This window comes from Schistocerca cancellata, chromosome 2 (genome assembly GCF_023864275.1).
Source record: "Schistocerca cancellata isolate TAMUIC-IGC-003103 chromosome 2, iqSchCanc2.1, whole genome shotgun sequence".
Lineage (NCBI taxonomy): Eukaryota > Metazoa > Arthropoda > Insecta > Orthoptera > Acrididae > Schistocerca > Schistocerca cancellata.
In genome coordinates, this window is record NC_064627.1 from 563,337,787 (window position 1) to 563,350,947 (window position 13,161).

The window sequence follows — 13,161 nt, forward strand, 5'->3', positions numbered from 1 at the left end:
TTGATATAACAGCCTAACTTTCATAAATGCCTCTCTGGCAGGTATTCTAAATAGCAAATAGCTATTCATATAAAAAGCGGGAAACTGTTCTTTCAAGAGAGCAGTAAGTGTATTACAGTGGCGATAAGAGTATCTACTGTTGACAGACAGCGTAACACTAGCTGGCATGACATATATGCGTATTTCAGTTTTGTGTAGAGGAAGAAATACAGGTTAAAATGAATTAAAAATGATTTTATCCATTGTTGGTGGAGAGCACCACAGCTGTTTTCATAAATTACACTATAGGAAACACTGCAATCAGCCACAAGTTTTCTTGAAATGATTTTGTTACACTATTACTACTTTCAGGCCTGATCTCATCATCAAATGGTAGAGTTGACTTCTTGCTAATGTTACATTTGTGTCCTAAAATGTAAAAGTTTTTGTGACATGTAGTGTTACACTTATATACATTGTACTTAGTTCCTGAAAAACCCTCCTTTACATAATGTATACGTCAAGAAGCAAGTACAATGCATATTGCATATATATATGATGTAATCACAAAAACATTGTTAAATTTTAGGACATAAATGTAAATCTATTTTTTTAACTACGCATCATTTTAGGACACCAATGTAAAACTTGCAAGAAGTCAACGCTATCATCTAACGATGGGCTCAGGCTCGAAAATAGTAATGGTGTAATAAAATCATATCAAGAAAACTTCTTGCTGGTTGCTGTATTTCCTTCACTGTAATTACAAATTATTTTACTCATTCGAAAGTAATTTTCGAACATCACTTCGTCTCCTGCCGGTAACTCATTCTTTAGGGAGTTTGACATTTGCAAATGATTTCTACGAGAAATACATTTCTAATCCAAAACTGAGACATCCATTTTCTCTTTGTTAACGCCTCGGTAATTTTTTTAAGGTAAAATACGTACAGCCAAATTAATGTCCAATTGTCCACATATATTCCTTCATTAGACGCTAATATGAGTCAGTGTCAGCAAAACTTCCGACAACACTAGCAGACAGAGTGGGATCTGAAGGTGACAGTGGAAATATGCATGTGCAAATTTTCAATGCCTGTGTAAGAAAAATCCAACGTTTTTACGTCTTTAATTTTAATTGTCAGCAGTAGTCGCAGCTGACAAATGACTAATGAGTATCTGCAGCCCAAAGATGCACCTTGCTTCAGCCCGGTCTCGGTGTGAAAATGTTTAGTGGGTGGCTGGATGACTTCATGTAGGAAGTAGAAATGAGGGCGTTGAAACTGACTGAGATGACGTCTCATGCAATTAAGAGTTTATTCAAGTCATTCGATACCATTCTAACAGATTGTGATGGTAATTCTATATATTCACATCATTTTATTTCTGATGCGTACAAAATGTTTGAGTCGTTCAACCTGATCACTAAATTAGCTGTTACCGTTCATCCACAACGTAGGTGTCTTATGGCTTGAAGATGATTTGATCAAAGGATCGGAAACAGTAATGAATGGTTTTAGGAAAATGGGAAAAAGAATTTTCTTCATTACTAACAACAGCAGCAAAACTAGAAATGGAGCTGCAGAGAAATGTAAAAAGTTAGGTTTTCAGGCCGAAAAAGTAAGTAAGAGTGCAGTTCAGTAACCAATGACTCTTTGCAATAATGTCCAGCAATTTAACCACAGTTTCTCTGCCGCAGTTAAGAGTTTTCACAGATTTACTGTGTAGTTTACCATAGCAAGCAATATTTGTGCATGGGAAAGTAATCGCACGTAAAACAGATGCTGATGTAGACCTACTTGCGACGTCAGCGAACCAGTTAAATGGCACATACACAGAGCGACCCACCCATTTATTTGTTTATGTATCGATCGTTATCAATTGTTGTCATACATCAGTTGAAAACAGAAGCAACTTCTGTTTCACTTCGGAAACTAAGGAAAAAGAAAACTGTGTAGCATATAATCAGTGTTCAAACACAATGAGAGCTTTGAAAATATTTTTTGACCAAGTTTGTCGTATTATTTAATCTCGAAATATTAAATCGCCGCGTTTTCATTTAAGTGAGGCATCGTTCTAAACGTTTAGTAATGATTTTTCTGTATAGCTAATTTAATGTACTGTATTAAGTATGAAGTAATGAACAGTTGTTTCCACTGTTTTACATGAAGTAGGTGCGTGTTCCATAATAAATAGTCTCTCTCACAATGATGGCCAAACTGGACAATAAAGCATAGAAAACAGCCAGCTACAGTTAAGAAGGAAAAACAATAATTTCACAGAATCGTAAATACTGACTCAGACATGTTATTCAGTACGAATTTAATGAACAAATAATGGAAAGACATATAATAGTGACATGTAGTAAATAAATTTCTTTCCCAAAAATATTGTTACATTTTAAATTAGTTAGCCTATCCTTTATAAGAGATGAAGGACAATTATTGTGGAATCTGATTATAAGGGTGGCATCATGGGTTAACATATGCTGTCATGTTACAGGGAGAAAGCTTTGTTGAAAGTAAATGTCTAGCTTTACAAAGACTTAAAAAGTAAATACTATAGACAACAAGTTCAAAATTTCAAGAACACATCAAAGATAATTTTGGTTGTTATTGCCAAAAACACAGGAAGAATAGTGGACTGTAGAAAGGAGATTTATTGTATTTACTTAGATGTGCAGAGTGTATTCCATAGCAGATGACAGTTTTGCCAGTTGAACTGTTAAACAGAGCCCACCAAGATTATTGGGTTACTTAAAGCTGTAATGTGATGGTATTTCAACCAAAGTACAGAAACAAGCCAATGATAACGTCCACAACCCCTTTAGTGCCTTTCTTCAGTAAAAGATTGAAGGTATAGTTCAGAAAGCCTGAAATATGTACTCTAATTGTAACGCCATCTCCTTCCTTCCTGCTTTCTCAAAATATTTTCATATGGTAGTACATATGAAAATATTGAACCACCGTACTGACAGTAACCTGTGACACCAGACCCTAATCAGTTTGGTTCTGCAAAGGGTTGTCTGCAGTTAAAGCATGGTATGATACTCACAAACCCTGTTTTGCTAATGCTATAAGAAATTTTATCCTTTTGGCATGTTCTGTGATTTTGACAAAACCTTTGATTGTTCAGATATGTAGTTTTATAGGGATGCTAAAATAATTAAGGTGTTAAATGTATCTCTTTGTATGGATCAAATCATATCTTACCACAACAAAACAGAGTGGGTCGTCTTAAACAATGGCACAGTGGGAATGTAACTTAAGGTTGGAATGAGAAAATGTTAAATGTGATTGGAAAATAAGAAACAAATTGCCTTCAGTCACAAATCATGATTTTATTTCAATACATGTATTTTGAGCCCTTGGGTTACCTTGAGCCACTTGATCAGTCTATATCATTTTTCGAATTTGGGTTACTCCTGGTTACAATGTAGAGTGATCAAGCACTTGAAGATGAGATCCCAGGCTCAAAACGCTTCATGTCTTGAAATAAAAATCACTACTTGTGACTGAAGGTGGTCCTTTTTTTATTTTATGCAAGTAACATAGCCACAGAAGCAACAGTGACAGCAGTGGATAAAATTAAGTTAAATATGGTGTCTCATTGTGGCCCACGCCAATTGTTGAATTAAATAAACGATTTACCACAAATATGGGATGGATTTTCAAAAACTATAATGCTTACCCAAGATTCATGTATACTGATAAAGGGTCTGAACACACCATTACAAATCACAGCGTGGAATATAATGGAACAGGCTTGCCAGTAGTTCACAATGAACAGCTTAATTCTTATGAGTTCAGGGTAAACCTTGGCCTTTTGACAGTTACCTCCATCACTGTCATCGGGAGCAACTGACTGTAAAAACTGCTGCTTTGGTGGCCTTATATAGCCCATAGACAGCTTCTGATTGGTCGGTAAGTACATAATGCTTTTGAAGATAGTGTCAGCACCTGAGGTGGTGGTGCTACCTTTCTGGCCGTAGTGGAAACATTGCAACAAATATCTCTGGCTCTTCTCTGCATCGAGAGCTGGCTTCCACGCACCACTAATACAGTATCCACTGTCACGGTTGAAGATATTCTCACACATTCTTATTTCTACAGTCTCTTTAAGTACAGAATCCTCTTATGTAGAAGCCTGGGACAGACCTTAAATTTTGTCAAATAGTATTTTATGTCCGTTTGTGATGCTGTGCTCAGCAATGCAGATTTCTCCAGTTCTCGATTTTTAATATGTCATAGATGTTCTGTACAGTGGTGGAAACAGTGTGGATGGACTGACCGATGTGATTGCTTCCACACTCATAAGGGATGTTGTAAATCACAGGGATCATGAGGGCATGAGTGTCCTTAACATGCCATAGCATTTCCTCCATCTTCTTAGGATGTTGGAAAATAGATTTTATACTTCATTTTCCCAGGACTCTGTTATGTAGCACTGCCAAGAGGAAGGAACGCAATCGGTGGCTCATCACATGAATGTTCTACATTTTCATGTTTCCTTTTTCGGAGTACACTGACTTCATATTGTGTGACCCATAGCCTTTCTTTTAGAACCCATATACCAGTTGATTAATTTTGGAATCCAAGTGATCAGGAACTATTCCTGGGACAGCATTCAAATTAATTATTACAATTTTAATATAAATAAAATATTCTATACTTTATAGAAATTCAAATAAGGACATCTGAATCAGTCAGCTAAACATGTAAGTAGCTGGGTTATTAATCTTCCATATTCAATAGTCTTTGATTCTCTTCCCAGGAAATCACTATGGAAACTGATGAACCTTGTAGGATTTTCTGTAAAATTGTACTCCACAGTGAGTCTTTTATAAAGCAGCTCTGCCTGGTCCTATATTGAGATGCCCACATGGTAAGAAATTTTATGATTAGTTTGAAGATTTGTCCACTATTAAAAGAGTTATGGCCATTAATGGACCCTTGACATCCATATGGTATAGGTGTGTCAGGAGGTTGTCTGGCTTTGGTTTCTTTATTAGACACCCAAAACTTTACTTGACATCATTTACATCTTCAAACCACCATACTCTGTGTGGCAGATTTTGATGTTGCCTCCCCCTTTTTCTGTTGGAGTCTCATATAGTTCCCGGGAAGAACAATTGCTGGTAAGCCTCCATATGGGCTCGAGTGTCTCTAATTTTTATCTTGATGATCTTTATGTAAGATATATATGTAGGAGGAAGCAATGTAATGGTCGACTGTTTTAGGTACATGTGCTGTCGGAACTTTAACAGTAGAACATACTATGACGCGGAATGCCTCTATATTAGCGATTGCCATTGGAGGTAGCTGACCATCCCCACGATGCTTTTGTACCTGCTAAATGAACCTGTAACGAAACATGCTGCTCTTCTTCGGATCTTTAAAAAAAATTGAGCTATATTAATGCATGTCACTATTTTAAGCAGTTTCAGTGATTCATGATGGTATTTTTATTTGGCATGTGAGCTGAGTAGACCAATGATGATGATTAGACCAAACTGGTAATAATAAAGATTTATTTTAAAATTAAAAACTTGAATAAAAAGTACTAATGTTCCATTGTGGAATATTAATAATGTTTATGCAAGTTTTTAATATATCTGTGTCCCTCCAAGAACCAATGGCATATTCCAAAAAAAGGTGTATTTCATCAGCACTCTTGGTGGCTCTAAAATATGACTTTTCCAATATTTACAAGCTGTGCAGCACCACCTACACAAAATACATTATTTTCTTCTGGTGTAAAGTGCAACTATGTGTGACCAGCCCATTGAGGTGCTAAAAATGCCAGTAGTATAACAGTACTACAATGTCTTGTAATGGCCAAGTAACCTGTGGTAAGTATAACAACAACACACACAAACAGGATAAAATCACCACTGAACTGCATAAACTATTCTTGGAAGCATGTCATATAAAACTGTGTGCACTCAGAATTCACTGCAGAGAAGAAAGTACGAGATAAGGCAACATAGAGGATACTGTATGCAGAACATTATAAAACTGACCAGGCTGTTTCACATACATTGTCTCTAGAATGGAACTTCCACTCTGCAGCAGAGTGTGTACTGTTTTGAAACTTCCTGATAGATTAAAACTGTGTGTCAGACGAGGACTTAAACCCCGTACCTTGCTTTTCATGGACAGTGATCGTAGTGATTGAGCTATCCAGGCATAACTCGTGACATTAACTCCCGCAGTTACTTGGTTCAAATCCCAGTCCATCATACAGTTTCAGTTTGTATAAAGTTTCAACACTGTGCACATTTCACTAGAGTTAAAGTTTCATTCTGGAAAGAACCTCTGAACTGTGGCTAATCCATTTCTCAACTACATCATTTCTTCCTGGGATGTAAGTCCAGTGAGGTCTGCAGGAGAGGTACTGTGAAATTTGGGAAGTAGGACTGAGGTTGTGAGTTATGTCTGTATATACAATAAGAGCACTTCCTGCATAAGGCTAGGTTCTGGGTTTGAGTTGCATTCTAGCACACAGTTTCATTCACATTTTTATTTGTATTTTTTACTCAAAAAGCATCAACACAAAGATTACTCAAATACCAGTAGAAACTAAAAGCAGAACTTGTAAGTCAGAATGTTTCTGTAAAGACGTGCTTAAAACAGAATCAGTATTCCCATTAGGAACTAATGAAAGGAGAAGGTAGTAGTAAACCAAAATCAACTCTAAAGGCAGCTTTAGAAAAATCAGCTACTACATCCCCTTCATTCTGGGAAGGCAGAAAAATAACAGAAATGCACAAATCTAGAAAAACATCACCAGTTTATCAGACTGTCTTACTTGGTTAATATCTGACATGGCCAATGATAACTATGCCAATGATGACTATTTGGACTGTACTAAGTGCTTAAAGGAACCAGAAAGCCACTCATCAAAATTTCCAAGAGCCATAGGCATACCAGTTTAGCAGCAGGGTGGGAACAAATCTCATACATTACAGTGGAATGTAAATGTGTTCAAAACTTTTGTGGAAGAATTAAGCTTGTCGCACACATTTCTTGTGTCTGTGTCTCTAACAACACATTTGAAAAATACTGCCCTTGCCCTCCACAGAGAGAACTTTCTGAGTGTGGAAAGATCTACAGGTAGTGTGGTGTGCTTATTAATAATGAATAACTACTCCATTCCCCTCGTCCTCAACAATAGCTTTCAGATAGCTTCTTCTTTGATGAAGGTGCCTTATATAGTGACCATATGTGTCCTGTAGTCCACAAGACCCTCGTGGACCTTATTACATTGGCACCCCATTCAGTTCATTTTTATGTGGTCTGGAAAACTATCTGACCCTGGCGTTAAGCTTTCAAAACACTCCTGCCATTAGCAGTTTTATGCATCCTGAACACAGGGCAGAACACAATTTCAGCAATTCTATCTAATCATTTTCCATCAGTGATATCTCAATAGGCCTTCCTGTCTTGGCAGATACTACTCATTGAGAAATGACAACAGCTTACATGTTAGTGACGAAATGCCAATCTAGATACATCTGACACATTGGGCACTGCCCAGAAATGAAAGGATGCTGGTAGATTGGGAAATGTTAAAAAATGAACTATTTTCAAGAATGCTTAGCAAAACTAGCTGAATATTGCACAACCAGCTGGCAGCAATTAAGCACCATCACAGTGTCCAGGAATGGCTGGATCATATTACGGCCATGATCCTCCAATCTGCTGATGCATCCTTCCTGAAGTTTTCTGGCCATGTACAAAATTTCTTTCCCCCAGTGGAATGAAGTGTACCATTCCTCAAACTAGGGCAGGCATGCATTTCTGCATAGGTTCATGTACCAACTAACTGCTGAGAACCTCACAGATTATTGGTTAACAATACCCACCAAATTCTTAAGAAATTAAATGAGGGATCATGATGTCAACCTCCCATCAAAAATTAGTCCATATTGAACTGGGAGACCATCAGTAAGATTTCATGGTAAGGTGGGAGGTGTTCAGTTACTGGTATAATTCAAAATCAAACAGATATAGTTCAGACAATGGCATAAGTGGCAGCCAGCCGGCATCCCATCTTCCAGCAACACAGGACCATCACTGAGAGGAGAAATCAGCAAAACCTGGCAAGGACATAATGCATTACACTATGTTGCAACACCTAAAAGGCTGGTATAGAGGTCATTCTTTACCCTCTTCATCTGCATTTAGAAAATAAAACAGTCACAGACTATGGTGAGATGTGATCTTAATATCTTTTCCGAAAGCAGAAAAGTACAAAGCTTATTCAACTGATTATCATAGCATTTCTCTGAATAGCAGTGAAGGAAAGAGTGAATTGTGGACAGCCATCTACTCTGTGTTCTTGGATCCAGACAGCTCGTTTGTAACTTCCAGTACAGATGCATGAGGGATCTCTTCACCTAAAATAACCTAACCCTGCTTGCCAATGCAGGCATCACATAGTAGATATATTTTTCTATATCCAAAATTCATACAGTACCAGTTGGAGCTAGATCAGTGGGGCTTCCTAAGACAGCTGCTCATTTTATTACTTTCCTTCTTGTATAGGTCCTACAGCATATATCAAGTCCTGGAATACCTGTCAGATTGTTTTAAAAGGGGAATCATGTCCCTTAGGGTACCATCCTATTTTCATAAACTGTATATTGTATGTGATTAAAAGACCAGTTTGAGTTTTCCTTTTCTTGGACAATTTTGCGATCTTCTCCAACCGTAAAACAGGAACACAATGTCTGTAGTTAAACAATGAGAAGCTCGGGGAGCCACTATTCATAAGGTAAACAAAAGCTTGAGTTTTCTGGGTTTTGTATTTAACAGCAACCTGACCATCTCACCACACTTGAGAGTTGCAGAAGCAAGGTCCCTGGCAGCAATGCACAGCCTGAAGTCCTTAATCATATGTCATTGGCAAGGTACATAGCAATTTAATAGAGGCCCTGACCAATTTAATAGAGGCCCGTCAGGGCTAATGTGGTAGCATTGGTCAGTACACCTTGATATCACGAGTAAAATAGCAGTTTTTCAGAGTTCAGCTGTCACTTGCACCATGAAGGCTGTTCTTACTTGCATGTCTCACTCAGATCATAAACAGTTATGCTTTATAACTCTGGTACATTTTGAAATTTCTATTGCTGTAATTGCCCAGTCTGATGGCACAGTATAGTAATAGAGCAAGGAAGTGGAAAAAGATGGATTGAAATGTGACAACTAACTTTACTCTTCCTTTTAGTTACACATATTTACCATTTAAAATAATTAATAGGTCAACATGAATACTGTTTTCATGGTGCTTTGCATCATATAACCATGTAAATAAAATTAACTACATAGATATTAACTGATGATTTTAGAGGAGGATTATATCTTAACTGATGATGTTAGAGCAGGACATTCATTCTGAGGCTGCTAAGCAAGACAGTCCAGAACTTGTTTCTTCTTGAAGTGTTCTTCTTAACTTCCCAGTTAGCTTTAATGTTTGGATATGTGATTCAGAAAAAGTTTCTTGTCCTTACTTACAAGGAAATAAAATGTTGCTGAGATTTTTTAATTTAGAATGTGTAATAAATGTCAAGAATTCCCATCATGTATTTATACTTCTAAATGCTCTCTCTGTGGAAAGCTGCAAAAAATATTCTCAAAGCTTATCACTGTAGTTAGCCATTTAAATGATGAGGTTGTGAGACATCCGTTAGGAATCCCAGTGGTCCTCCCACGATTGATAATTTCTTTTGCAGCAGGCCAACAATTTTCTGTTTGATCTCCAATAAACTGTTAATATTCTTACATTTGAAGGTAGTTTAGCATGCCTATACTTCTGTGCACTGTGCATAGTCTTAAATGGTACATGCTGAACTGTCAAAGTCAATATTTCAGAAGCAAGTCCTCCTTGCTTTTTTCATTGGTATTGTCGTAACATGAATGGCGAGTTAAACTGCCACTTACTTTAATTCTTGGACGACTGGAAAGAAAAAGTTTGAAACTGAGACTGGTGTCTTCTGTCAGTGTTAAAACTTCAACAAAGATTTAATGTAGAAGGATAACTTCAGTCCTCAGCTGCTACAGAATTATTCATAATATATTCACAGTGATTGCAGACTCTTGCAGGAAATTCATTTCTTCTATTAATAAGCATAAAAACCCGTAGATGAAGGAACAGTGTTTGCATTTCCAGGGAGTATTAAAAGACATTTCCTGTGCTCTTTTTTTCCCCTAATGTTGTGACATTGTAGAATGCTCCAAGATAACAAAATCTTGAAAAGTTATTGTCCGCTTTATAACAAAGGTTGTGGAGCAGATGGGATGTATTGAAACCAAAAAGTTTGGCATCTGTTCAGATTTCATGAGTGCACTACAAGCCACCTAGTGAATTTACCCAGCAGAGAAATCTGTCCAGTCTAGCCTGGCAACTTTCCTTTGAATACACTGTTTAAGGTTAGAGGGCTATAAGGGCATGTAAGAATTCAGGGCACTAAATTAGTGGAGGCAACAACAAAGCATGTGTATACTGTACCTAGTGGGGCAAACTGTTAAGTCCACCTACATACTGTAATCTTCTTGTTGAGGGCCAGAATCATGTGTCATTGGGGTGATAAGTAGGTAAATGTGAGGAGAAACAAGCTATAGCTGGTAAAACAAATTAACCATCTATACATAGCTACTTCCAGCCATTGAGATAGAATGAATTCCTATATTTTGCCTATGAATAGGACACAGTTTTTAGACTCATGGTTTCTCATCCATTAACAGAACTTATTAGTGTGTAATGCTTTGGTGCATGTCCGTCTTTCAGCCCTACTTTGTATGAGAACACTTGAAAGAACAGCCTATAATATGCCTAGATTTGTTGTTGTTGTTGTTGTCTCAGTTCTGAGACTGGTTTGATGCAGCTCTCCATGCTACTCTATCCTGTGCAAGCTTCTTCATCTCCCAGTACCTACTGCAACCTACATCCTTCTGAATCTGCTTGGTGTATTCATCTCTTGGTCTCCCTCTACGATTTTTACCCTCCAAGCTGCCATCCAATACTAAATTGGTGATCCCTTGATGCCTCAACACATGTCCTACCAACTGATCCCTTCTTCTAGTCAAGTTGTGCCACAAACTTCTCTTCTCCCCAATCCTATTCAACACCTTCTCATTAGTTATGTGATCTACCCATGTAATATTCAGCATTCTTCTGTAGCACCACATTTCGAAAGCTTCTATTCTCTTCTTGTCGAAACTATTTATCGTCCATGTTTCACTTCCATACATGGCTACACTCCATACAAATACTTTCAGAAATGACTTCCAGACACTTAAATCTATACTCGATGTTAACAAATTTCTCTTCTTCAGAAACACTTTCCTCTCTAATTCGACCATCATCAGTTATTTTGCTCCCCAAATAGCAAAATTCCTGTACTACTTTAAGTGTCTCATTTCCTAATCTAATACCCTCAACATCACCCGACTTAATTTGACTACATTCCATTATTCTCGTTTTACTTTTGTTGATGTTCATCTTATATCCTCCCTTCAAGACACTATCCATTCCGTTCAACTGTTCTTCCAAGTCCTTTGCTGTCTCTGACAGAATTACAATGTCATCGGTGTACCTCAAAGTTTTTATTTCTTCGCCATGGATTTTAACACCTACTCCAAATTTTTCTTTTGTTTTCTTCACTGCTTGCTCAATATACAGATTGAATAACATCGGGGAGAGGCTACAACCCTGTCTCACTCCCTTCCCAACCACTGCTTCCCTTTCATGCCCCTCGACTCTTATAACTGCCATTTGATTTCTATTCAAATTGTAAATAACCTTTCGCTCCCTGTATTTTACCCCTGCCACGTTCAGAATTTGAAAAGGAGTATTCCAGTCAACATTGTCAAAAGCTTTCTCTAAGTCTACAAATGCTAGAAATGTAGGTTTGCTTTTCTTAATCTAGCTTCTAAGATAAGCCTTAGTGTCAGCATTGCCTCACGTGTTCCAATATTTCTACGGAACCCAAACTGATTTTCCCCAAAGTTGGCTTCTACTAGTTTTTCCATTCATCTGTAAAGAATTCGCGTTAGTATTTTGCAGCCATGACTTATTAAACTGATAGTTCGGTAATTTTCACATCTGTCAACACCTGCTTTCTTTGGGATTGGAATTATTATATTCTTCTTGAAGTCTGCCTCTCTCATACATCTTGCTCACCAGACGGTAGAATTTTGTTAGGACTGGCTCTCCCAAGGCCGACAGTAGTTCTAATGGAATGTTGTCTACTCCCAGGGCCTTGGTTTGACTGAGGTCTTTCAGTGCTCTGTCAAACTCTTCACGCAGTATCGTATCTCCCATTTCATCTTCATCTACATCCTATTCCATTTCCATAATATTGTTCACAAGTACATCGCCCTTGTATAGACCCTCTATATACTCCTTCCACCTTTCTGCTTTCCCTTCTTTGCTTTGAACTGGGTTTCCATCTGAGCTCTTGATATTCATACAAGTGGTTCTCTTTTCTCCAAAGGTCTCTTTAATTTTCCTGTAAGCAGTATCTATCTTGCCCCTAGTAAGATAAGCCTCTACATCCTTACATTTATCCTCTAGCCATCCCTGCTTAGCTATTTTGCACTTCCTGTCGATCTCATTTTTGAGATGTTTGTATTCCTTTTTGCCTGCTTCATTTACTGCATTTTTATATTTTCTCCTTTCATCAATTAAATTCAATATTTCTTCTGTTACCCAAGGATTTCTACTGGCCCTCGTCTTTTTACCTACTTGATCCTCTGCTGCCTTCACTACTTCATCCCTCAAAGCTACCCATTCTTCTTCTAATGTATTTCTTTCCCCCATTCCTGCTATTTGTTCCCTTACACTCTCCCTGAAAATCTGTACAACCTCTGGTTCTTTCAGTTCATCCAGGTCCCATCTCCTTAAATTCCCACCTTTTAGCAGTTTCTTCAGTTTTAATCTACAGTTCATAATCAATAGATTGTGGTCAGAGTCCACATCTGCCCCTGGACATGTCTTACAATTTAAAACCTGGTTCCTAAATCTCTGTCTTACCATTATATAATCTATCTGAAATCTGTCAGTATCTCCAGGCTTCTTCCATGTATACAGCCTTCTTTTATGATTCTTGGACCAAATGTTAGCTATGATTAAGTTGTGCTCTGTGCAAAATTCTACCAGGCGGCTTCCTCTTTCATT

At 37.6% G+C, this 13,161-nt stretch overlaps 1 protein-coding gene across 2 annotated transcripts in view; it reads left to right on the forward strand.

The window, feature by feature from the left end:
* Nucleotides 1–1,221: 1,221 nt before the first annotated feature.
* The window catches only part of LOC126146847 (glycerol-3-phosphate phosphatase-like), a 55,576-nt gene continuing 43,636 nt past the window's right edge, over nucleotides 1,222–13,161 (forward strand). The window contains exons 1-2 of one of the 2 annotated variants that reach the window (XM_049915648.1): nucleotides 1,222–1,335; nucleotides 1,439–1,599. In XM_049915648.1, the coding sequence (XP_049771605.1) occupies nucleotides 1,248–1,335; nucleotides 1,439–1,599 (249 nt within the window). In that variant the 5' untranslated portion in view covers nucleotides 1,222–1,247. Of the gene's footprint in view, nucleotides 1,336–1,438; nucleotides 1,600–2,481; nucleotides 2,836–13,161 lie in introns of both variants that reach the window. The other variant, XM_049915649.1, reaches the window with a different exon arrangement.